The sequence below is a fragment of the Rhinopithecus roxellana genome, chromosome 12 (genome assembly GCF_007565055.1).
Source record: "Rhinopithecus roxellana isolate Shanxi Qingling chromosome 12, ASM756505v1, whole genome shotgun sequence".
NCBI classification, from domain to species: Eukaryota; Metazoa; Chordata; class Mammalia; order Primates; family Cercopithecidae; genus Rhinopithecus; species Rhinopithecus roxellana.
The window spans coordinates 15,364,010-15,386,228 of record NC_044560.1 but is presented as its reverse complement, the minus strand read 5'-3'; the positions used below and the strand labels follow the sequence as shown (position 1 = coordinate 15,386,228).

Sequence of the window (22,219 nt, the reverse complement as noted above, 5' to 3'; positions counted from 1 at the left end):
ATGAGGTTGGGGGGTCCTGGAGAGTGCCCCAGGGCATGGGCTGCATCTGGATCGGGTCACTGCCCGCATGGGCTGCGGGTGGGGCCGCTGTTTGCTCAGGGGGGCGGGCCGGAGGAGGCATTTCTCCGCAAATGCAGCGGATGCGGGTAGCCCCGGCGGTCAGGTGCTCCGACGGCCCGAGCCCCGGGTCTTTCATTCGCCATGGCCGAGCGGTGCGGAGGCCCAGGGGCCTGCCTGGCCTGCTTTTTGGCTGGGTTAGGGGTCCAGAGGGAGCACAGCGGGAAAGAGACCTCGGAGACCACATCTCGGGATAGGTGAGGGGAAATGGAGAAAGGCCGGGTGGGGCGCCTCTGGGCCTTAGACAGTGTGTGTGTGTGTGTGTGGGTGTGTGTGTGTGTGTGTGTGTGTGTCAAAGAGAGACAGAGAGAGTGTAGTGATCAAATAAGCGTGTATGTGTATCTCTCAAAGCATAAAAATATGTGTGTCTTGGGAGTCCGAGGCGGGTGGATCACGAGGTCAAGAGATCCAGACCATCCTGGCCAACCAACATGGTGAAACCCCGTTTCTACTGAAAATACAAAAATTAGCCGGGCGTGGTGGCAGGCTCCTGTAGTCCCAACTACTCGGGAGCAGAGGCAGGAGAACTGCTTGAGCCCGGGAGGCGGTGGTTGCAGTGAGCCGAGATCAAGCCACTGCACTCTAGCCTGGCGACAGAGTGAGACACTGTCTAAAAATATATATATATATACGTGTGTGTGTGTGTGTTAATGTACCACGATTTTGGATGTGAACGTGGAATGGTCCCTGTGCTCTTTTAAAACTTTACAACCTACGTGGACAATTTCCTAAGTCAGGCAGGCAGAGACAGTTTAAGGGCAAAGTTCCTCCCCTGTGGACTTTGATTCTCACATCACAGCTGATCGTCATATCCCTTTGTCATGAACCTGACAGGTTCCATCTGAGACTGTACTGCATTTGCCCTTAGATGCCACGGAGAGGTTTTCCTGTCGTCCCCACCCCTGGAGATAGCTCTAGATTGTAACAACAATAAGCCTTTATTTGCCACATGCTTCATACTTCACCTGGATTATCTCACGTAATCCTCACAGCAGCCTTATGAAGCAGGTATTCCGCATGATTCAGATACGGAAATGGAGGTTCAGAAAGGTCACTCACCTGCCCAAAGTCACACAGCTGGGATGTGGTGTAGCCGGGACACAGGCTTCGGCAGTCTGACTCCAGAGCCCACATTTCTGAAGCTCTGTTGCCTGCAGAGACTGCCAGACTGCAAGCCAAGGGGGCCCAGCTCCTAGCTGTAGGTACCACCGGTTATATGACCCTGAGCAGATTGCTTTACCTCTCTGAGCCTGCGCACTGGTAGCTGATGTCTGAGGGGTTGTGTGTGTGTGTATGTGTGTGAGTGTTGTAGTTGATCAAATAAGTGTGTATGAGTATCTTGAAGCATAAAAATATATGTATCAAGGTACCACGATTTTGGATGTTAATGTGGAACGTTCCCTGTGCTCTTATGTCTTTTATGTATTTACTTATTTGTTTTTTGAGATGGAATCTTGCTCTGTTTGTTGCCCCGGCTGGAGTGCAGTGGCACTATCGCATCTCAGCCTCGACTTCCCCAGGCTCAGGTGATCCTCCCCATCTCAGCCTTCTGAGTAGCTGGGACTACAGGCACATGCCACCATGCTTGGCTGATTTTTTGTAGAGACAAGGTTTCACCATGTTCCCCAGGCTGATCTCGAACTCCTGGACTCAAGCAATCTGCCCGCGTCAGCCTCCCAAAGTGCTGGGATTACAGGTGTGAGCCACTGCACCTGGCTCTCTTTTATTTTGATTTTTTTAACTTTTTTTTTTTTTTTTTTAAGTAGAATCAGGTCTTGCTCTGTCACCCAGGCTGGAATGCAGTATCACCATCATAGGACACTGCATCCTCAAACTCCTCCTGCCTCAGCCTCCCAAGTAGCTAGGAACACGCCACCATGTCCACCCGATCTTTTCATTTTTTGTGGAGTTGGAATTTGGCTATGTTGCCCAGCCTGGTCTCAAACTCCTGAGCTCAAGTGATTTGGCTTGGCCTCCCAATGTGTTGGGATTATGGGTGTGAGCTACCAGGCCTGGTCCCTTGTGCTTTTTTTTTGTTTTGTTTTGTTTTTGAGATGGAGTCTCACTCTGTCACCCAGGCTGGAGTGCAGTGGTATGATCTCGGCTCATTACAGCCTCTGCCTCCCAGGTTCAAGCGATCCTCCTACCTCAGCCTCTTGAGTAGCTGGGACTACAAGTGCGTGCCTCCATGCCCAGCTAATTTTTGTATTTTTAGTAGAGACAGGGTTTCACCATATTGAACAGGCTGGTCTTGAACTCTTGACCTCGTGATCCACCCGCCTCGGCCTCCCAAAGTGCTGGGATTACAGGCGTAAGCCACCATGCCTGGCCCTTTGTGCTCCTTTAAAACTTTAAAAGGTTTTTTTTTTTTTTTTTTGAGACGGAGTCTCGCTTTGTCGCCCAGGCAGGGGTGGCCTCCTGGGTTTACGCCATTCTCCTGCCTCAGCCTCCCAAGTAGCTGAGACTACAGGCGCTCGCCACCTCACTCGGCTAGTTTTTTGTTTTTTTTTGGTTTGTTTGTTTGTTTGTTTTGTTTTTTGTATTTTTTTTGTATTTTTTTTTTTTTTTGAGGCGGAGTCTCGCTCTGTCGCCCAGACTGGAGTGCAGTGGCCAGATCTCAGCTCACTGCAAGCTCCGCCTCCCGGGTTTACGCCATTCTCCTGCCTCAGCCTCCCGTGTAGCTGGGACTACAGGCGCCCGCCACCTCGCCCGGCTAGTTTTTGTATTTTTAGTAGAGACGGGGTTTCACCGTGTTAGCCAGGATGGTCTCGATCTCCTGACCTCGTGATCCGCCCGTCTCGGCCTCCCAAAGTGCTGGGATTACAGGCTTGAGCCACCGCGCCCGGCTGTTTTTTGTATTTTTTAGTAGAGACGGGGTTTCACCGTGTTAGCCAGGATGGTCTCGATTTCCGGACCTTGTGATCCGCCCGTCTCGGCCTCCCAAAGTGCTGGGATTACAGGCTTGAGCCACCGCGCCCGGCCAAAACTTTAAAATGTTTCCAAAACAGAAGGAAAAACAACCTGTGGAAGGCGAAGTTGAAAGGCGGGGAAGGCAGTATTGAGAATCCGAGAGCCCCACAGCTCACCGGCCCTACATCCATGAAGAGCATGGGGTGTGCTCTCATGCGTGGGTGTTTGTATGTCTGCCCAGTTACCCGGCAATTTGTTCTGATCTTATCATGGCACAGTTGTCTTCAGCCTGCGCCAGGGGGAGTGGGGGTGTGGTGGGGGCAAAATGAGGGCAGGGATTTGTACTGCTCTCTCACCCTAAAGAGAGAGGAGAGGAGGGCCTAGCCACCCTATGCCTGGAAGCCTGGGTGCCCTGGGGTGTCCACACCCTGCCAGTGCCCTGCCCGCCCCCGCCTGGAAGACACGCCCTCCCCCTTTACCCTGTCTGGCAGAAACCTGCCCTATAGGCCCAGGCGTCACTGCCCCTCCCTCTCTGGACTTGGAGGTGCAAATGAGTCAGAGGTGGGCAGGGCCGGGAGGGGTTGCTCAGGCTCTCTGCAGACAGAGTGATGATTCTTGGCCATGCTACACTTGCTCTCCGTTCTCACCAGCCCTGGGAATGGGACCCTGGTACCGAGGCAGGGGCCTCTGACCCCTGCTGATTCCTGGGGGTATGGAGTGCGCAGAGGAGGAGCCAAGGCACTTTCCCACCTGGCCCCCATTCATGCCGTGGTGTCCAGCCAACCTTTGGAGTGGAGTCTAAGCAAGTCATTTCACCTCTCTGGGCCTCACTTTCTGTATCCGAAAAACAGGGGGCACTAATATCCACCTTCTAGGATTACTGTAAGGCTTAGGGGAGATCATGTAGGCACAATGCCTAGTGCCAAGCCTGGCACACAGGAGGGCCTCAGCAAACGGCCAACTTTTGCATTATCGGGGCACTGTCTTTCTCTGTATTCCAGTCCCATAACAGGCCCAGTCCCCATTTTGCAACCGAGCCCATTCCTGTCTCTTTCTTTGCATCTGGGGGTAAAGTGGACAGCTGGGAGAGGGAACAGAGAGGAGGCTGCCACATAGACCTTCCCCAAAATGTGTTAGGAGTTCATTCTGCTGTGCTGTGGGCCCTGAAAAAAGGTTGGGGGAGGCTGGGCGCGGTGGTTCAAGCCTGTAATCCCAGCACTTTGGGAGGCCGAGACGGGCGGATCACAAGGTCAGGAGATAGAGACCATCCTGGCTAACATGGTGAAACCCCATCTCTACTAAAAAAAAAATAAAAAATAAAAAAAAAAAAAAAACCTAGCCGGGCGAGGTGGCAGGCATCTATAGTCCCAGCTACTCGGGAGGCTGAGGCAGGAGAATGGTGTAAATCCGGGAAGCGGAGCTTGCAGTGAGCTGAGATCCGGCCACTGCACTCCAGCCTGGGCGACAGAGTGAGACTCTGTCTCAAAAAAAAAAAAAAAAAGTTGGGGGAGAGGACTCCTGGGTCCAGACTGGGAGTGATGGTGTTGGCACAGGAGGAAGCTACTTCATTCTCTTCCCCCTGTGCTTCCTTCCCAGGCCTTGGGATGGCCGGAGCTGCTCTGACCTAGCCCAGGTTACCACCAGCAATGTCAGCCTCAAGGTAGGAGAAAATCCAAAGGGGAGTGGGGAGTGGGGGAGGGCAGGAGTTCTGGGAGGACTGAGCAGGTTGTGAGAACCTGGACTGACAAGTCAGACAACTGTAGCTCCAGCCCTCCCTCTGCCACTGATCCACCATGTGACCCTGGGCAGATTGCTCCCCTCGTTGAAACCTCAGTGTTCCCTTCTGCAAAATGGGGACAATAATGCTCCACTCTCAAAGCTGTTGCGGGAGATAAAGTAATGGATATGGGACATCCTGCATGGTTGGGGCCCGGACTTTCAGGAAATGTGACTTCCTAAAGCTGGGATCTTCTGGGGAGGGATGTAGGGGCAGAGGGGCCTCACTTCTCTCCATTCTCTTGTTTGGCCTGACTGCCTTCCATCTTTGGTCCCTTTTCCCCACTTCCTGGCATGGCCCTCAGGGGTGAGGCTGGGCTAGTGGCTTAACCTCCTGCCACAGCTTCCTCATCTGCAGTGGGGACCTGAGCCCTGAATTGAACAGTGAAAGAGTGTTCTTCCCTTGGAGGAGTGAGGCCTGCCTCCTCTGGAGGTGGCTTAAGCAGCCATGTGTCTCTCTTGGGTCTTGAATACCATGAGTAATTGCCAGTGTTTAATTGCCTACTTGTTATGTGTTGGGCCCTCTGCATGGACTATCTTGTGCCATCTGTACCACACTCTCAGGAGGCAGGTACCTTTATTTTCACACCCATTTTCCACATGAGGAAACTGAAATGCAAACGGTATTGCAGCTATTATAGGAAGCAGCAGGGCTGGGCTTCAAGCCCAGGTTGCCTCGATCCAAGCCTCCAGGTTCATCACTGTGCTCTTGCCTCTTGAGGTGGTCAGCCCCTGGGGAATGAGAGGCTGCGTCTGTTTCATAGATGAGTAAATTAAGGCATTTGGCAGCAAGGACCCCTGCTAGGAGGAATTTTGACCTCTGTTGCCAAGGACACAGCCCATCTTTTAAAATGGGTGGTTTTGGGGGCAGTGTCCATCTGGGTCTGGGGTGCTGAGCCCTCTCCTCTTATCCCCACAGCCAGGCTGGACCCCAGGGGAAGAGAGCAGAAGAGGTTAGATGTTGTCCCATTTCAGGGGAACCTTCTTCCCTGGCTCCCTTACGTCCCAGGTACATCCTCCCAGGTGTGCTGTCTTAAGCTGGGAGGGTACAAGAGAGGTGGCCGCAGTCTTTCTGTTAGCCTGGAGTGGGTGGAGGCCATGGGCACTTGAGGCAGGCCTGCCCACCCAGCCCTCAGCCCCAGGGTGGGGAAGCACCTCAGGACTGCGAGGAAGCTGGGGTCCCCAGCCTTTGGGAGGTATGGCCGGCCAGGCCCTGGGTGCCTTGTCACCTGGTAGAGAGTGTGGCACTTGAGAGTTGGGAGCCCTCACTGGCTTGCTGTGTGATCTTAATCATGTCGCCTTCTTTGGGCCCCGCTTTCCTCTTATGTAGAATGGGAAGGGGGGAGTTAAATGCTGAAGGACCTTCCCAGAGCTCTGTCCCTTTGTCCAACTCTGGTGGCCTTAGCAGCCTCTCCCTAGGGCAACTTACCTTGGTGTCAGAGCCCTGTTCAGCTTCCCTGTGACAGGGAAGGTACCAGGTACCAGGGGTGCCTGGAGGGCAGGGGAGCTGTCACTATGCCCCTGCCTCTCTCAATGTCTGTCTCTGTTTTCGCCCAGGCCCAAGCCCAGAGCTGCTCAGAATGGGACATTCATGTAGGAGGCCATGGTGATTTCTGGATTTGGAAGCAACAAGGAATCTCGGGGGGTCCTGCTCAGTGCCTCGGGCGCCTACAGAGGCCAGCGGTAGGCAGCGCCTTCGACCTGGCCAGCCATGCCTCCGTGGGGCCTGAGAGCCTGGCCTTGGAAGTGGCCTCAGGAGAACCTACTCGTGCCAGGCACCCCACATACCCAGAGCCTGCCCCTGAACATGGGGAGCAGGGACCCTCAGGCTGCACCTGTCAGCAGTCTCCACCAGAGGTCCCTCTGAGGCCTGAGCCACCCAGCAACCTGGAAGACGCACCCCTGCTGCCCCACCCTGCATCCTTCCTCAGGGCAGAGGGGACAAAGGGCGAGCCTGCCACCCCAGGGACTGCCTTGCCAGAGCCTGCCCAGACCCTACACACGCGTCCCTCTTCTAGGAGGACCCGCTACTACATCACTGTCACACTGCTGGGGCACAGGCAAGCACCTGGGGAGGAGGGCAAAGAACCGGCCCAACCAGCTCCACACCCCTGCGGCCCTGAGGAATCCGAGGGCTGGTGGGAGCCTCCCCATGGGCCCCGCCCCATCACGGGGTGCCAGTCGGCCCCGCTCCAGGAACCCCAGCTGAGAGCCCAGTCGCATCAGGGGAACACGGCCCAGCAGCAGGAGCTCCAGGCTGGCGGGACACCTGGGTCCCCACACAGACTGTGAGTAGAGGTCGGTCTCTGTTGGGAGATGGGAGGGGAGACTGGCCTGGCTGCCTTATCTTGAGACTTTGCCTATTCCCTAAGTCTCTCCAGCTCTACGCCCATTCATTCAGGACCCTGAGCTGACTCTGCCTTCCCTCCCTGCTCCAATCCTTCCTTCCTCTCCCTCCCTTTGCCCACAGGCTACTTCCTGGAACCCAATGCTGCTCACCCTCACTGTCCATCTGAGGAAGGGGAAAGCCTGTCAGGGAGAGGATGGGCAGGAACGGGGGTCGCCTTCTCCGCAGCACTCACCACTCCCCAGTTCTGTTCAGGAGGCCAGAGACCCAGCCTGGGAATTGGCACCCGGCCTAGGTGCTGGGTGTCCTGGGGCGAGATGCTTAACCTCTCGGGGCCTTGAGTTGTTGAGAGGATTTGGTAGCTGAAAATGAGGAAGGAGGAGGTGGTTACAGGAATATACTTTGAACTCCAGAGACTGGGGGTGCCAAAATAGCAGGGATGCTTATTAATTACCTCTCAGTGACAGCAATAATTACCCCACCTGGCTCTGTGCTGGAAGCCAAAGGAGCAGGCGTCGAGTTTCCCAAGCCTGGTTTTGTTTGTGTTGAAATGACTCTCCTAAATCTGCCTGGGGGGCGCAGAGGTGGAAGGATGTGTCCCCCAAAACTCATCAAGGAGGGATGAACATGGAACCTCCCAGGGATGACCCTGAAGAGGAAATGAGCCTGGGATGGGGTTTTGAAGGGGGCTTAAGAATGATGGGGTGGCTGTCATTTGCAAATTTGTTTTCTAAGCACATATATATATATATATATATATATATATATATTTGAGACGGAGTCTCGCTCCGTAGTCCAGGCTAGAGTGCAATGACGCGATCTTGGCTCACTGCAAGGTCTGCCTCCTGGGTTCATGCCATTCTCCTGCCTCAGTCTCCCGAGTAGCTGGGACTACAGACGCCCACCACTACGCTGGCTAATTTTTTGTATTTTTAGTAGAGACGGGGTTTCATCATGTTAGCCAGGATGGTCTCGATCTCCTGACCTCGTGATCTGCCTGCCTTGGCCTCCCAAAGTACTGGGATTACAGGCATGAGCCACTGTGCCCGGCCTTCTAAGCATAATGTTATTTAATCTTCCCAACCACCCCATGAAGTAGGGACTAATCCCAACCCCTGCCACCTAATTCTAGGAGGCTCCGAAAGGTTAAGTCACTTGCTCAAAGTCAACTAGAAAGTGAAGGGGCTAGAATCTGAACTTAGGTTTCTATAACTGCAGTGCCTATGCTCTAACCACCGCTCCATCCTGCCTGGAAGAAGCCTCTTTGGCCCTGTGCAGAGAGTGGAGGGTTGGGTGAGGTTGCTGTGTGGGTTCCAGGGTTTTCTGGGTTCCCATGGCGCTGGATTGGGCAGTGTTGTGGTAGCAGAGGCAGAATCAGGGATGCTGGGGTCCTCCAAGCAGGGATCAGTGTGACTGGTTCCGTGCCAAGGAAGAGGGAGACGTAGGACCCAGACTGGCTCTGAGACCTGCTTGGATGCCCCAGAAGTCAGGGGCTGGGAAAGAAGGGCTACAGAGAAAGGGAAGGGGAGTGGAGGAGGCTACCTTGGAGAGGGGGACGGGAAAGAGAAGTAGGGTTAGCTGGGGGGATGTGGTTTATATCTGCCACTACCTGGCTGTTTTGGGCCCGGGTGGATAATGACAGACTCAGGTGGGAGGCTAGGGCTCACTTAGAGTGGGGAGCAGGTGACCTCCAGAAACATCATCCTTCTATGTCCCCTTCCTGGGAGAAGGTTCTCTGGGCCAAGATTGGCAAATATGGGAGTTGGGAAGAGGGGGACATAGCTGGGACTGCCAGTGGGAATGTGTAAGATACTTGAGCAACCAAGCGTATGTGTCCACGTTCAGGGGTAGGTGAATTTCAAGAAGAGAGCTTGTGGCTGTGAATTGACTGTGTGTGTATTGTGAATGTGTGCACGTGTGTGTCATTGTGTCTGTGTTTCTGTGTGTACGTGATTTGTGTGTCTCTTGTGGCTCTGAGTGCTTGTGTGTGTTTGTATTTCTTGGGTGAGTGTGTATTTGTGTGTGTGTCTCTGTGTATATTTTTGTAGGCATCTAGATGTATCTTTGTGCCTGTGTGATTGTGGGTCTGTGTTGGCTTCTGTCTGTGTGTCTGTGCCTGCGTCTGTGTGACACAGCATGTGTTTGCCTGCATGTGGGCCTGTGGACTGGTTTGGCCTAGTTTGGGGGTGACTCACAGGTAAGTGGGGAGAATCCAGGACTTGTTGGGTTAGACAAGGCTCTTTCCCACACTCCCCCCATCCCCTCCTCAGCCTCTCCCTTCCCAGCTCCACACGCCTTGTTTGGAGGTCACAGGTCACGCTGCCAACAAATCCACTTCTGGTCTGGGGCCCTGCAGAAGAAAGGGCTCTGGGAATGGGCCCTTCTACTGGCCCAGGAGAGGCATCCTGGGTCATTGTATTGGGGTATGTCTTCAGAGCAAGGACAAAAGGGGGCATCTATAGGCAGGCACATTCCAGCAGAGTCTGAAGGACATTCTAGCAGTCATGACTGTTCAGGGATGGGGCAGGTGAACTGTCAAGTGGTGACCTCCCTGTCCCTGGAGGTATGCAGGCAGAAGCCAATGACCACATGCTTGTGGAATGACTGGCTATCAAGGGTGTTGTCCAGGGTTTGGGCTGGTTGAGAAAGATGTTAAATTCTGATTAGTAGGAGGTCATTGACAATATCTGATCTGATGATTGGCTGCTTCCTTTAACATTGCTCTCCTGTCGCTTTCCTGATGCCTATGGCGCTTTCCAAGTGTCCCTGTTTTTTTTTTTTTTTTTTTTTTGAGGCGGAGTCTCGCTCTGTCACCCAGGCTGGAGTGCAGTGGCCGGATCTCAGCTCACTGCAAGCTCCGCCTCCCGGGTTTACGCCATTCTCCTGCCTCAGCCTCCCGAGTAGCTGGGACTACAGGCGCCCGCCACCTCGCCCGGCTAGTTTTTTTGTATTTCTTTTAGTAGAGACGGGGTTTCACAGTGTTAGCCAGGATGGTCTCGATCTCCTGACCTCGTGATCCGCCCGTCTCGGCCTCCCAAAGTGCTGGGATTACAGGCTTGAGCCACCGCGCCCGGCCGTGTTTTTTTTTTTTTTGAGACGGAGTCTCGCTCTGTCACCCAGGCTGGAGTGCAGTGGCGCGATCTTGGCTCATTATAAGCTCCGCCTCCTGGGCGCCTGCCACCACGCCCATCTAGTTTTTTGTGTTTTTTAGTAGAGACGGGGTTTCACCGTTTTAGCCAGGATGGTCTCGATCTCCTGACCTCATGATCCGCCCGTCTCAGCCTCCCAAAGTGCTGGGATTACAGGCTTGAGCCACCGCGCCCGGCCAAATGTCCCTGTTTTTATGTCTAATTCCTTGGCCCCTGGTTTCTTAATATGCCACCCTTCATGAGAAAGTTGGCTCTGGTTGAGTCTAGCCAAGGCCTAGCACATCCTGTGACGCAATTAGCATTGAATGAGTGAGTAATTGAATGAATGAATGAGTTAGAGCTCAGGCTTTGTCACTTACTATAAGCACCATCAGGGACAAGGAAGCTCAGAGAATGGGAGGCAGGTGGACAGGGGCTTAGGAGGGGCTCAGCGAGGGCATCAAACTTCATTTGGGGGGAGTCCCAGCGAGGAGGGCAGGGGTTGCATGAGGAAAAAGGGAGCTCCCTAATGGGGACCGGGGAGTGGGTTGGGGCCTCAGTGAGAGGCTAAAATCCACAGCCTTTGGTGTCTGGCTATGTTCTGCTCTCAGGAAGCCCTGGCCTGGGAAAAGGACCAGGGCTCTATCTAACTCCTCCACCTTCCAGGGTCCCCACCTCCAGGAACCCTGTCCCTGACACTGTCACAGCCACCAGCGGTCCTGGAGTCAGGTCAGGCTTCCCAGGGCCTCAGTCTCTTTCATCTCTGCCCCTCATAAAACCTGAGTCACTGCTGGGGCCACAGGGAAGGGTCAAAGTTCTGAATTCCACCAGCTTTTCAGGAAGGAGGACAATGGGAAATGGGGGAGGGGAGTGGGGGCAGTGGGCCCATTTCCTGCCCCAAGTGGGGTCTCTGGGGGGTACCTCATGGAGAAGGCCCAAAGACTGAGGCTGGACAGGCTGACCTCTCTGGGGTTCGTGGGGTCTAAGAACAGGATTGCCCTGGTCAGTGTAGCTTGGGAGTCAGGGAGTGGGGGTGGAGAGCCCTCCAGCACTGATGTGGCTCCCTGTAAATGTAAACCCCCAAACCAGAGACTCAGTTATAGGATACATATATTAGGGAGTTTGGTATGGTGGGTAAGCACTTAGGGTTGGGGTTCAAGTTTTGATTTGGCTCTTCTGTGACTTTGGACAAGTTTCTTAACCTCTCTGAGCATTAAAAAAAATCTCATCTGCAAAATGGGAATGTGTGATCTAATTTATTAATAATTTATTCTTTATGAGGTCTCAAGCTCGTGGGATTCTTCTGAGGCTTCAATGTGACAATGAATGTAAAGCACTTAGCAAGGCGTTTGGCAGAGTAAGCCCTCCTCAAATGGCTGTTGTTGTTGTTGTTGTTGTTGTTGTTGTAACTATTAAAACAGAGAAATTCACCTGAGAGTTCCTAGGGAGCTTAGTCTGTTTTCTGTTGCTTATAATGGAATACCTGAACCTGGAAGCCCAAGGTCAAGGGGGTGCATCTGGTAAGAACCTTGTTGGTGATTCTCTGCAGAGTCCCCCCGGGGGCTCAGAGCATCACACGGCAGTGGGGCTGAGGTGCTAGTTCAGGTCTCCCTTCCTTTTCCTATAAAACCACTGGTCCGGTCAGGCACAGTGGCTCACACCTGTAATCCCAGCACTGTGGGAGGCGGAGGCGGGCAGATCTCTTGGACTCAGGAGTTTGAGATCAGCCTGGGCAACATAGTGAAACCCCATCTCTACAAAAAATACAAAAATTACCCAGGCATGGTGGTGCACGCTTGTAGTCCCAGCTACTCGGGGGGCTGAGGTGGGAGGACTGTTGGGCCCAGGAGGCAGAGTTTGCAGTAAGCTGAGATTGTGCCACTGCACTCTAGTCTGGGCAACAGAGCAAAATCCTGTCTCAAAAAAAAAAAAAAAGAAAGAAAAAAGAAGGCCCTAGTCCTACTCCCACGACCATCCATTAATCCATTAAACCATTAATCTATTAATCCATGAATGTGTTAATCCATTCATGAGGCAGAGCCCTCATAACCCAATCACTGCTTAAGAGGTCCCACCTCTCAATATTACCACACTGGGGATTAAGTTTCAACATGAGTTTTGGAGGGGACAAATATTCAAGCCATAGCAGAAGCTTAGAAGGTTTTCTTCGTCAGGTGTTAATATTATCCTACATTTAGTAAGGGAGGCTATGGAGACCCAGAGAGATTAAGGAAGAGTCAGAAAAGAAACAAGACCCAGGCTCCACCCCTCTAGGACGGAGGATGAGACATGCTCTGCTGAGGACGGTCACAGGAGCACTGGACATGCCCTAGAGCCGTGGCCTGGGGGTAGGAGGGAGGATGCCTGGATATGAATTCAGAAGATGGGAATTTAAATCCCTGCTTGACAACCTCATAGTTGTGTCATCCTGGGCCAGTCACTCCTCTCCTCTGACCCTCGGTTTCTTAACCTTCAGTACGGAAATAATCACAGAGGACAGAATCGAGGGAAGAGTGCATTGTAAAGCCCAAGTCCCTAATGGAGCCCAAGGGGCTCCATTTATTTACCTTTTTTTTTTTTTTTTTTTGAGACAGAGTCTTGCTCTGTTGCCCAGGCTGGAGTGCAGTGGCACGATCTCGGCTCACTGCAACCACGGCCCCCCGGGTTCAAGCGATTCTTCTGTCTCAGCTTCCCAAGTAGCTGGGATTACAGGTGCCCACCACCATGCCGGGCTAATATTTTTATTTTGAGTAGAGACTGGGTTTCATCATGTTGTTCAGGCTGGTCTCAAACTCCTGACCTCAGGTGATCGTCCTGCCTCGGCCTCCCAAAGTGCTGGGATTACAGGTGCCCGGCCTTAAAAAAGTTTTTAATAAAAACAAAAATAAGGCCGGGTGTGGTGGCTCACGCCTGTAATCCCAGCACTTTGGGAGGCCGAGGCGGGTGGATCACTTGAGGTCAGAAGTTTGAGACCAGCCTGGCCAACATGATGAAACCCAGTCTCTACCAAAAATACAAAAATTAGCTGGGCATGGTGGCACATGCCTGTAATCCCAGCTACTCAGGAGGCTGAGGCAGGAGAATTGCTTGAACCTGGGAGGAGGAGGTTGCAGTGGGCTGAGATCGTGCCACTGCACTCCAGCCTGGGCGACAGAGCGAGACTCCATCTCAAAAAATAATAACAACAATTTTTAGTGATAAGATCTCTCTGTCAATCAGGCTTGAAGTGCAGTGACATGATCATAGCTCATTGCAGCCTGGGCTCAAGTGATCCTCCCACCTCAGCCTCCAGGGTAGCTAGGGCTACAGGCACACACCACAGTGCTGGCTAATTCTTTTAATTTTTTGTAGAGACTTATAGAGTCTTGTTGTGTCACCTAGGCTGGTCTAGAACTGCTGGCCTCAAGCAATCCTCCCGCCTCTGCCTCCCAAAGTGCTGGTATTACAGGTGTGAGCCACTGCACCCAGCTCTGAGAGGCTCCATTTAGACCTACACCTGCCCCTGTGCTCTGAAGACCATCAGCAGGTGCTCATGCCCATATACACGTGTGCACACCTGCTAATGTTTGGTTACAAATCTCCAAGGTGAGAGCAGAAAGTTGATGAGCCAGCATTTTAGGTTATAAAGCGAGTATTTTGGGTGTGGTGGCATGTGCCTATAGTCCCAACTACTGGGGAGGCTGAGGCAGGAGGATCACTTGAGCCCAGGAGTTTGAGGCTGCAGTGAGCTATGATCATGCCACTGCATCCCAGCCTGGGTAACAGAGCTAGATCCTGTCTCAAAAAAAACAAAAAAAAAAAAAAAAAAAAAGGCAGGGGGAGAGTTTCATTGCTTCTCTTACTGGACTCTGGCAAGACTGCAGTGTTGTGGCTGAGGACCCTGATGCTTGAAGGGGAGAAATGGCCAGCTAGTGAGCAACTAAGCAACCCAGCTCTGTTTGAGGCCAGAGCCCATATTTCCCAAACAGAGTTAGAACAACGCTTGCCCCGTTTTCGGCTTTCTAGTTTTCAGCTCTTGGGGGACTTAGACCTAGGGCTCTGTGGGCAGAGTCCTAGCAGCCCTCAATAGACTCTATGGGTCAGCTGCATCTTCCCTTCTGCCTTCTTTCTTTTCTCTCCGTCTGGGCTCAGGCCTCAGCTTCACAACTTTGAGGGACCCTGACCTAGGAGATCACCTGAAAGTCAGGGAGAGGGATGGATGAGGAGCTCTGATCAACCAAATCAGAGTTGAGACTACCATGCCCATTTCACAGATGACAGCAATGACCTGAAAGGCCAAGCGATTTGCCTGAGGTTCCTGGCCTGACTGGGCTAGGGGTGGCTATTCTGCACTTTGGGAAGCCACTCTCACCACCCTCTGACCCTCATCTCTCTTCCTCCTCTGCAGGGAGCTGGACCACAGTGGGACAAGGATGCCTCCAGACAGGTTGCCAGGGCCCCACATGGAGGAGGCAGGTGGGCCCATGGCCCGGGCCAAGGCCCGAGTGGTAAGTGCCACACTGACATGGCGGCAGCGGCCCCCTGCCCAGGAAGAGATCAAACATGGTTTTCACAAGGTGTCCCTGGTGTCAGGGGCCCAGATGGAAGCCCCCCAGAAGAAGATGTTTGAGTTCAGCCGTCGAGAGGAAGTCAATGGCTTTGCAACACAGGAAGAAGAGACCGTGAATTGCCAGGGCCCTCGGGATACGGCTGGCTCCAAGAACTTCCAGAGCCATGGACCCATCTTTTCCAAGAAGTACACACCACCTCCCAAGGAGAAAAGGCTTGAGCAGAGGCTGAAGGAGGCTGTGGACCAGAGTGGTGGCAGCCGCCAAGATCCCAGGACTGAGCCCCCACATGTGGGAGCTATGGCCAGGACTGAGCTTTTGGTTCCGCTGCCTGGGCCCGAGAGCCAAGTCCCCACCCAGGTGTAGGTCTCACTAGTGGGAGCTCCCGGAGCCTCGAGGAACACCGAGTGACACGCACCGTGTGGACCACCACAGGTGGCGAGAGGTCATGTGGACCGGCGGGTGAGCAGCTCTGTGACTGTGAGGCCAATGTCCTCAGGCGAGGCCCTGCCACGGGGCCGTCAGGTTGCCCGCATGGTGCAGCCAGTGGTAGTGGGCTCCCCACCAGGCTTGCCCAGCCGCAGCCAGGCTGTGAATGTGCTAAGTAATCTCGTACCTACTGGGCACAGCCCCCGTGCCAGCCACCTGCCCAGGCCCACAGCTGGAGTGCCGAGAAGCACAGGTGGGGACAGCCTTGAGGCAGCTGCCTGAGACCGGGACAGCAGAGCTTAAAGACAGCTCTGCCCTGGTCTCTACAGGCATCCCAGCCAGCACTCACCTGCCTCCTAAGAATCAGGATGTCCCTACAGCCTGTCCAGATTGAGACCAGGGCAGAGCCCTGGATGCCAGGGCCTGTGAGCTCTGGCAGGTGCTGGGAGCCCCCAGTTCCACTGAGCTCCCTCTCCAGACTTCTCAGGGTCAAGCATCAGTCCCTCCTCTCCCAGACTCCAGACCCATGTCCCCTCTCCAAGCCTAGCCCACCCTGCAAAGCAGCCTGTGGTGCCCACTCACACCAGGGCCCAGCTCACTCCCCTTGTTCTGCCCCCTATAAAAAGGGAAGGGCTTGTGGACACCCCTGCTGCGACCGTCCTGCCCATGGTGAGGAGGGAGCATGTGACAGTCCCTGAACAACCTCCTGCTCCATCCTCTATAAGAAGGAAGGATGTCCCCAGCCCAGGAGGTCTTTCTGCTCCATCGTCCCCAAGGAATAAGTTTGTTCAGAACTCTGAAAATGTCCCTGTCCTCACCTTTACCCAGAAGGAGGTGGTGTGGGGCCCTAGTGCTCCTGCGGCCTCGTCCCCCACCCGGAAAGAGGTCTTGAAGGGCCCCAGTGCTCCTGATGCCTCATCCCCCACCCAGAAGGAGGTGGTACAGGAGTCTAGTGCTCCTGATGCCTTGTCTCCCACCGAGGAGGTGGTGCAGGGGTCCAGTGCTCCTGCTGCCTTGTGTCCCACTGAGGAGGTGGTGCAGGGGTCCAGTGCTCCTGATGCCTTGTCTCCCACCCTGAAAGAGGTCGTGAAGGGCCCTGGTGTTCCTGCTGTTTCATCTCCCGCCCAGGAGGTGGTGCAGGAGTCCAGTGCTCCTGCTGCCTCGTCCCCAACCTGGAAAGAGGTCGTGAAGGGCCCTGGTGCTCCTGCTGCCTCATCTCCTGCCCAGGAGGTGGTGCAGGGGTCCAGTGCTCCTGCTGCCTCGTCCCCCACTGGGAAAGAGGTTGTGAAGGGCCCTGGTGCTCCTGCTGCCTCATCTCCCGCCCAGAAAGAGGTGGTGCAGGGGTCTGGTGCTCCTGCTGCCTCATCCTCCAAGTCAACTGAGGTCCAGGGCCCAGAAGGCAAGCCCTAGCATCCAAAAAGAGGCTGTCCAGGGTATTGCAGGCAGCCTTGCTCCACTCCTCACTAAGGAAGAGACTGTTCAAGACCCAGCTGCTCCTGCCATCTCACTCCCCAAACAGGACAAGGGGGTCCAGGGCTCTGAAGGGAGCCCCATCTCATCTCTCACCCAGAAAGAGGTTGTGCAGGACCCTGCTGTTCTCCCTGCCCCATCTTCCTCAGTGGACAGGGTGTCCCCCACCCCAGGAGGCACCTGTGCCCCAGTGCCAACAGGAGCAGAGGCCAGCACGGAGTCCCAGCTTGTCTCTCACCCCACTGAGGGCAAGATGTGCCCAGAGACATTGAGGGAGGAGGATGAGGTGGCCCTGGCCACTGACCTGGAGATATTCCTGGATACCCTGTGGAGCATGGAGCCCCCGAGATCTTCCGCACTCACCGGCTGCCACGAGCCCCTCGCTCCTCCTACCTGTCCATGTATGCCACACTGCTTGCCATTGAGGAGGACCAGCCAGGGCCATGGGTGCTGGGCCCCGGCCCCCAGGAGGTGCCTTCACTGGAAGAGAAAGAGGAGGAGGAGGAGGAGGAACCAGAAAACCCCTATCTAAGTGATGACGAGAAGCTTCAGCGCAGGCAGGAGAAAGCTGGGCCCAACCCCTCCTGGGACCTCCACCCTGCCAGGCCCACCCAGGTCTCCTGCTCTCCTCTTGAGATGATGAAGAAGCATGTAGCAGGAACCAAGGGCCCCCACTTAGAGCTGGGGTTGGAATTGCAGGGAGGCAGCAGACCCACTTCCCATCTTGGAGGCAGCCTTCTTTTCGGCAGTCTGGTGCCTGCCACCAAGGAGGCCTCCACCCCGGAACCGCTGGGCACAAAACTATCTGCCCTGCTGCCCCATGGGGCACTGGGGCTCAGGAAGGTGCCAGGACAGTTGCCCCTGCTTTGCAGTGAAAGACCATCCCTGACGGAGAAGCTTGCCTGTGCCCTGCCCCTAGAGGAGTGGGTAAGTGAGGCCTTGGGTGGTGTGAAGAGAGTGGTGCTGGGAGTCAGAGTCTGGGGGCAGAGCCTTCTGTCTGAAGGCTGGTTCAGTTGACCTGTGCAAGCCACATCTCTTGGGCCTCAATCTACCTATCCCTACCGTGGGAGGTTTGTACTGTGGATTCCAAAGGGCATGGGGGCTCCAAGATCCTGGGAGCTGAGGAAGGCGAGTGATGAGCACCGAGCTCCTGGGACAGGGTGATGAGTCCTCTAGGGGGTTGGGAACAAGTGTGAGCATCCTCTATGTACCAGCTCCTTGGGGGTGGAGGTCAATAGGGAGGATGTGGGATCTTTGGAATGGCAGATTGAGGGGAGGCAGGAAAGAAGTGACACCACAGGACTTACTTTATCACCTGCCTCCGTTTCAGAGCCCAGCCTTAAAGACCCAGGGCAAGCCGAACACCAGGCCTGGAAAGGTAGGGCTGTGGGGGCAAGCAGGTGGGGGCAGCAGGAGGCAGGGGCCTGGGGTCAGGGCCTGAAGACCCCTCTGTGCCTTCTCAGGTGATCTTCTCGGAGTCTGGCTGCCAAGGCAGTGGCAGGGAGGTCTGGGGAGACATTGTTGATGCCTCAGGCTGGGCCCCTGTAGCCTCCATAAGGGTAGTTCGAGGCTGGTGAGTGGGAAGTGCCCAGCAGGGCACCTGGCTGTGAACCCGGTGGGGGGGGTGCAGAGGGGAGTGAGAAGTGACCAGGCCAGCCTGGGAGAAACCCCATCAGCTACCCAGCAGCCCTGGGCACATACTCCTCCCCATCTGTGACCCTGGAATCTCTGTGCCCACAGCTGGGTGCTGTACGAAGAGCCAGAGTTCCGGGGTCAGAAGCTGGTCCTGCCTGAAGGAGACATGGAACTCAGAACCCCAGGGACAAAGTGGAGTCCCCAAGGCATCGGCTCCCTAAGGAGGGTTGTCTGGGTGAGTGAGTTGCATGTGGGAGACGACCTCGAGGTGCCTAGAGTTGAAATCCCCGAGGCCGGGAGCAGTGACTCATGCCGGTAATGCCAGCACTTTGGGAAGCCAAGGCAGGTGGATCGGCTGAGGACAGGACTTGGAGACCAGCCTGGCCAACATGGTGAAACCCTGTGTCTACTAAAAATACAAAAATTAGCCGAGTGTGGTGGCATGCGCTTGTAATCCCAGCTTCTCAGGAAGCTTACTTGAGCAGGAGAATTACTTGAACCCGGGAGGCGGAGGCTGCAGTGAGCCTAGCTTGCACCACTGCACGCCAATCTGGGTGACAGAGTGAGACTCCATTTGAAAAGAAATTCCTGGGAGAGAGCTTACGGGGGTAGCGGGCAGAGGGGCTTAATATGGACTAGTCTGTAGATTCCTGACCATGGATCTGACTGGGGAAGAAAGAGATTCTGGGAATTGGGCAGCCTGGGTTGAGGCCAAGCTCAGCTTGGGAAAGCAGCCTGGGGAAGTTTGAGTGCATGCTCAAGCAGGAAGGGGAGAGAGCAGCAGAGACAAGGTGGGAGGGGATGTTCGGGTTACCTGCCCCCCAGGGGCCAGCTTGCAGGCCCCAAGTCAGACCTGAGGTGCCAGGCATGTTTGCTCATTCATTTGCTCACAGATCCTCACTCATGTCTAATATGTGCCAGGCACCAGTGCCAGGCAATGGGCAGTGGGGAGAGATCCCCTCTCTGCCCTGCAGTACTTACAGTCAAGCTAGGCTATGAGGATTGGGTTTAGAGCAGGGATGCTATATAACCAGACTAGGGATTTATAAACATCCCACTGGCTGCCAGGTGGAGAAAAGAAGGATCCTGGAGGGAGGGAGACCAGGATGGGCTGTGCTTTCCAGCCAAGGGGCACCTCTGATTTTTGAGGAAGGGCTCTGTGGTTTGAAAAGTTAACATTATAAGCCGGGCGCGGTGGCTCAAGCCTGTAATCCCAGCACTTTGGGAGGCCGAGACGGGCGGATCACGAGGTCAGGAGATCGAGACCATCCTGGCTAACACGGTGAAACCCCCGTCTCTACTAAAAATACAAAAACTAGCCGGGCGAAGTGGCGGGCGCCTGTAGTCCCAGCTACTCGGAGGCTGAGGCAGGAGAATGGCGTAAACCCGGGAGGCGGAGCTTGCAGTGAGCTGAGATCCGGCCACTGCACTCCAGCCCCGGCGACAGAGTGAGACTCTGCCTCAAAAAAAAAAAAAAAAAAAAAAAAAGAAAAGTTAACATTATAATTTCAAAGGCCAGGCACGGTGGCTCACGCCTATAATCCCAGCACTTTGGGACGCCAAGTTGGGGGATCACCTGAGATCAGGAGTTCAAGACCAGCCTGGCCAACATGATGAAACTCTGTCTATACTACAAAAAACACAAAAAGTTAGCCTGCCGTGGTGGCGGGCACCTGTAATCCCAGCTACTTGGGAGGCTGAGGCAGGAGAATCTCTTGAACCCAGGAGGCAGAGGTTTCAGTGAGCCAAGATCATGCCACTGCACTCCAGCCTGGGCAACAAGAGCGAAACTCCATCTCAAAAAAGAAACAAAGGCTCTCCAGAAACACGCAAATGTTTATGGACAATTAATTGTGAACTTCTGACAATAAATTTAACTTCATGTGGGAGGTAACAACTACAAGAGAAAAGCAAAGGCTTTGAAGTCAGATGTTTCTGGTTTCCTTTGATTCATTCAGCATTGATTGGGCGCCTGTTGTGTGCCAAGCACATGGGAGGTGCTGGGTTGCAACAGTGAACAAAAACTATACTGCTCTGCTACTTACAAGCTGTGTGACCTTGGGCAGATTGCTTAACTTCTCCGAGCCTCACTTTCCTTACCTGTGACTGGATGAATAACACCCACTGGGAGGACGAAATGAGATAGGGAAGGGAATGACCTTAGCACAGTGCCTTGCATGCAGTAGATGCTTCGTACATATTTGATGAATGAGTGAGTGAATGAAAATGGTCCTGTTGGGGAAGAAACACTCAGAATACAAAGAGGATCTGCTGCTTCCTGGGATGAGGTGCAGGCAAAGCCAGTCTGGACAGAGGCAGGAATCGTATCTAAAGGAGGGGTCAAAGTTGGAACTCGGGAAGTGACTGTCGATCTTGCCCATCCTCCCACCAGGCTGGAAGTCAGGCTACCCAGAGGCAAGGCTATGGGCCTGGCACTTTGCAGGGTCTCCCGGGAACTTTAGTCCCAGGTCCCAAAGGTTCAGCAAGGGACCAGCATGGGCTTTGGTCTCAGGCTTGGCTGGTTGACCTTGCAAAGACCACCCTAGTCACTTTCCTGGTCTCTAAGGGAATGGCCACAAAGGTTTTCCCAGAAGCTATTTGGAGCCCTGGCTAAATGGACTTGGGGAGGCGGGGTATTGTCCAAGGGGGCTGTTTATGTATCTTTTCTTTTATTTTTGAGACAGAGTTTCACTCTTGTTACCCAGGCTAGAATGTAACGGCTTGATCTTGGCTTACCGCAACCTCTGCCTCCGAGGTTCAAGCGATTCTCCTGCCTCAGGCTCCCAAGTAGCTGGGATTTCAGGCATGTACCACCACACCCAGCTAATTTTTTATTTTTAGTAGAGACTGGGTTTCTCCTTGTTGGTCAGCTGGTCTTGAACTGCTAACCTCAGGTGATCCGCCCACCTCGGCCTCCCAAAGTGCTGGGATTACAGGCGTGAACCACCACGCCCAGCTGTTTATATATATTTAATTTCCCCCCTCCTTCCATAGGACTACAGCACCCCAGAAATCAGCCTCTTCTCTGAGGAGGGCCTCAGCGGGGAGCAAGTGAAGCTAAGAGAGGCCTTGAAGAATTCCCAGGGTCTGGAGAAGCCCCTGCAGGTGGCATCTGCCACTGTCTCTGCAGGACTGAGTCTGGTCTATTCTAGAATCTCCTCATTTGACATTCACTGTGCTGGGTGCTGGGGACACAGACTGGCAGGGTCAGGCAAGTAAACAGACAATAGCAATTCAGATTTTTGGGGTGAGGGAGCACAGAAAGACACCATACCATAAGAGGCAGAGTGTGGAAGTCAGAGAAACCTTCCTGGAGGAGGAGACACCATGTCGGGATGAGTTGGCCAAGAATCTAAGCTCCATGAGGGCAGAGATTTTGTATGTTTGTTCACTGCTCTATCCCTGATGCCTATAGCAGGGTCTGGCACACAGCAGATACTTCTAAATATTTGTCAACTGAATGAATGGGGGAAAGAGTGTATCTGGCAGAGGGAATAGCACATGCAAAGCCCAGAGAGGAGAGGGTTAAGCTTCAAATTTTCAGTCTAGCCGGTGTGAGCAACAAGTGGGAAGAATTGAGTCCCAGGAAGGAAGAGGTCAGATTGCAGAGCCTCTCTGCATAGCCGGGCTTTATTGTGAGGCTAACAGGGAACTACTGGGGTTGCTGAAGCAGTTTTCCATGCATGCTAGAGAAAAATGCTCCAGCTGTTGAAATAGAGAAGGCAAAGCCAGAGGAAGGGAGACCAATGTGGCTACTGCAAGCGATTATATGAGACTGGTGGGAGCCTCCCCAGAAAACCTCCTTTTCCCCTCTAAATCTTCCTTCCCACCTGCCAATCTGTGTCCCTTGAAGTCTGGGG

The 22,219-nt window shown here is 54.1% G+C and overlaps 1 protein-coding gene across 1 annotated transcript in view; it reads left to right on the top strand.

Annotated features, from left to right (window-relative positions):
• The first annotated feature begins 204 nt into the window (after nucleotides 1–204).
• The window catches only part of CRYBG2 (crystallin beta-gamma domain containing 2), a 41,131-nt gene continuing 19,116 nt past the window's right edge, over nucleotides 205–22,219 (top strand). Inside the window, 14 exon segments of the mRNA XM_030942249.1 lie at nucleotides 205–314; nucleotides 4,624–4,687; nucleotides 6,361–7,091; nucleotides 14,666–15,162; nucleotides 15,165–15,259; nucleotides 15,261–15,508; nucleotides 15,510–15,751; nucleotides 15,754–16,655; nucleotides 16,657–17,068; nucleotides 17,071–17,651; nucleotides 18,055–18,102; nucleotides 18,188–18,297; nucleotides 18,465–18,594; nucleotides 21,354–21,493. Coding sequence (XP_030798109.1) covers nucleotides 14,691–15,162; nucleotides 15,165–15,259; nucleotides 15,261–15,508; nucleotides 15,510–15,751; nucleotides 15,754–16,655; nucleotides 16,657–17,068; nucleotides 17,071–17,651; nucleotides 18,055–18,102; nucleotides 18,188–18,297; nucleotides 18,465–18,594; nucleotides 21,354–21,493 — 3,380 coding nt within the window. The 5' untranslated portion in view covers nucleotides 205–314; nucleotides 4,624–4,687; nucleotides 6,361–7,091; nucleotides 14,666–14,690.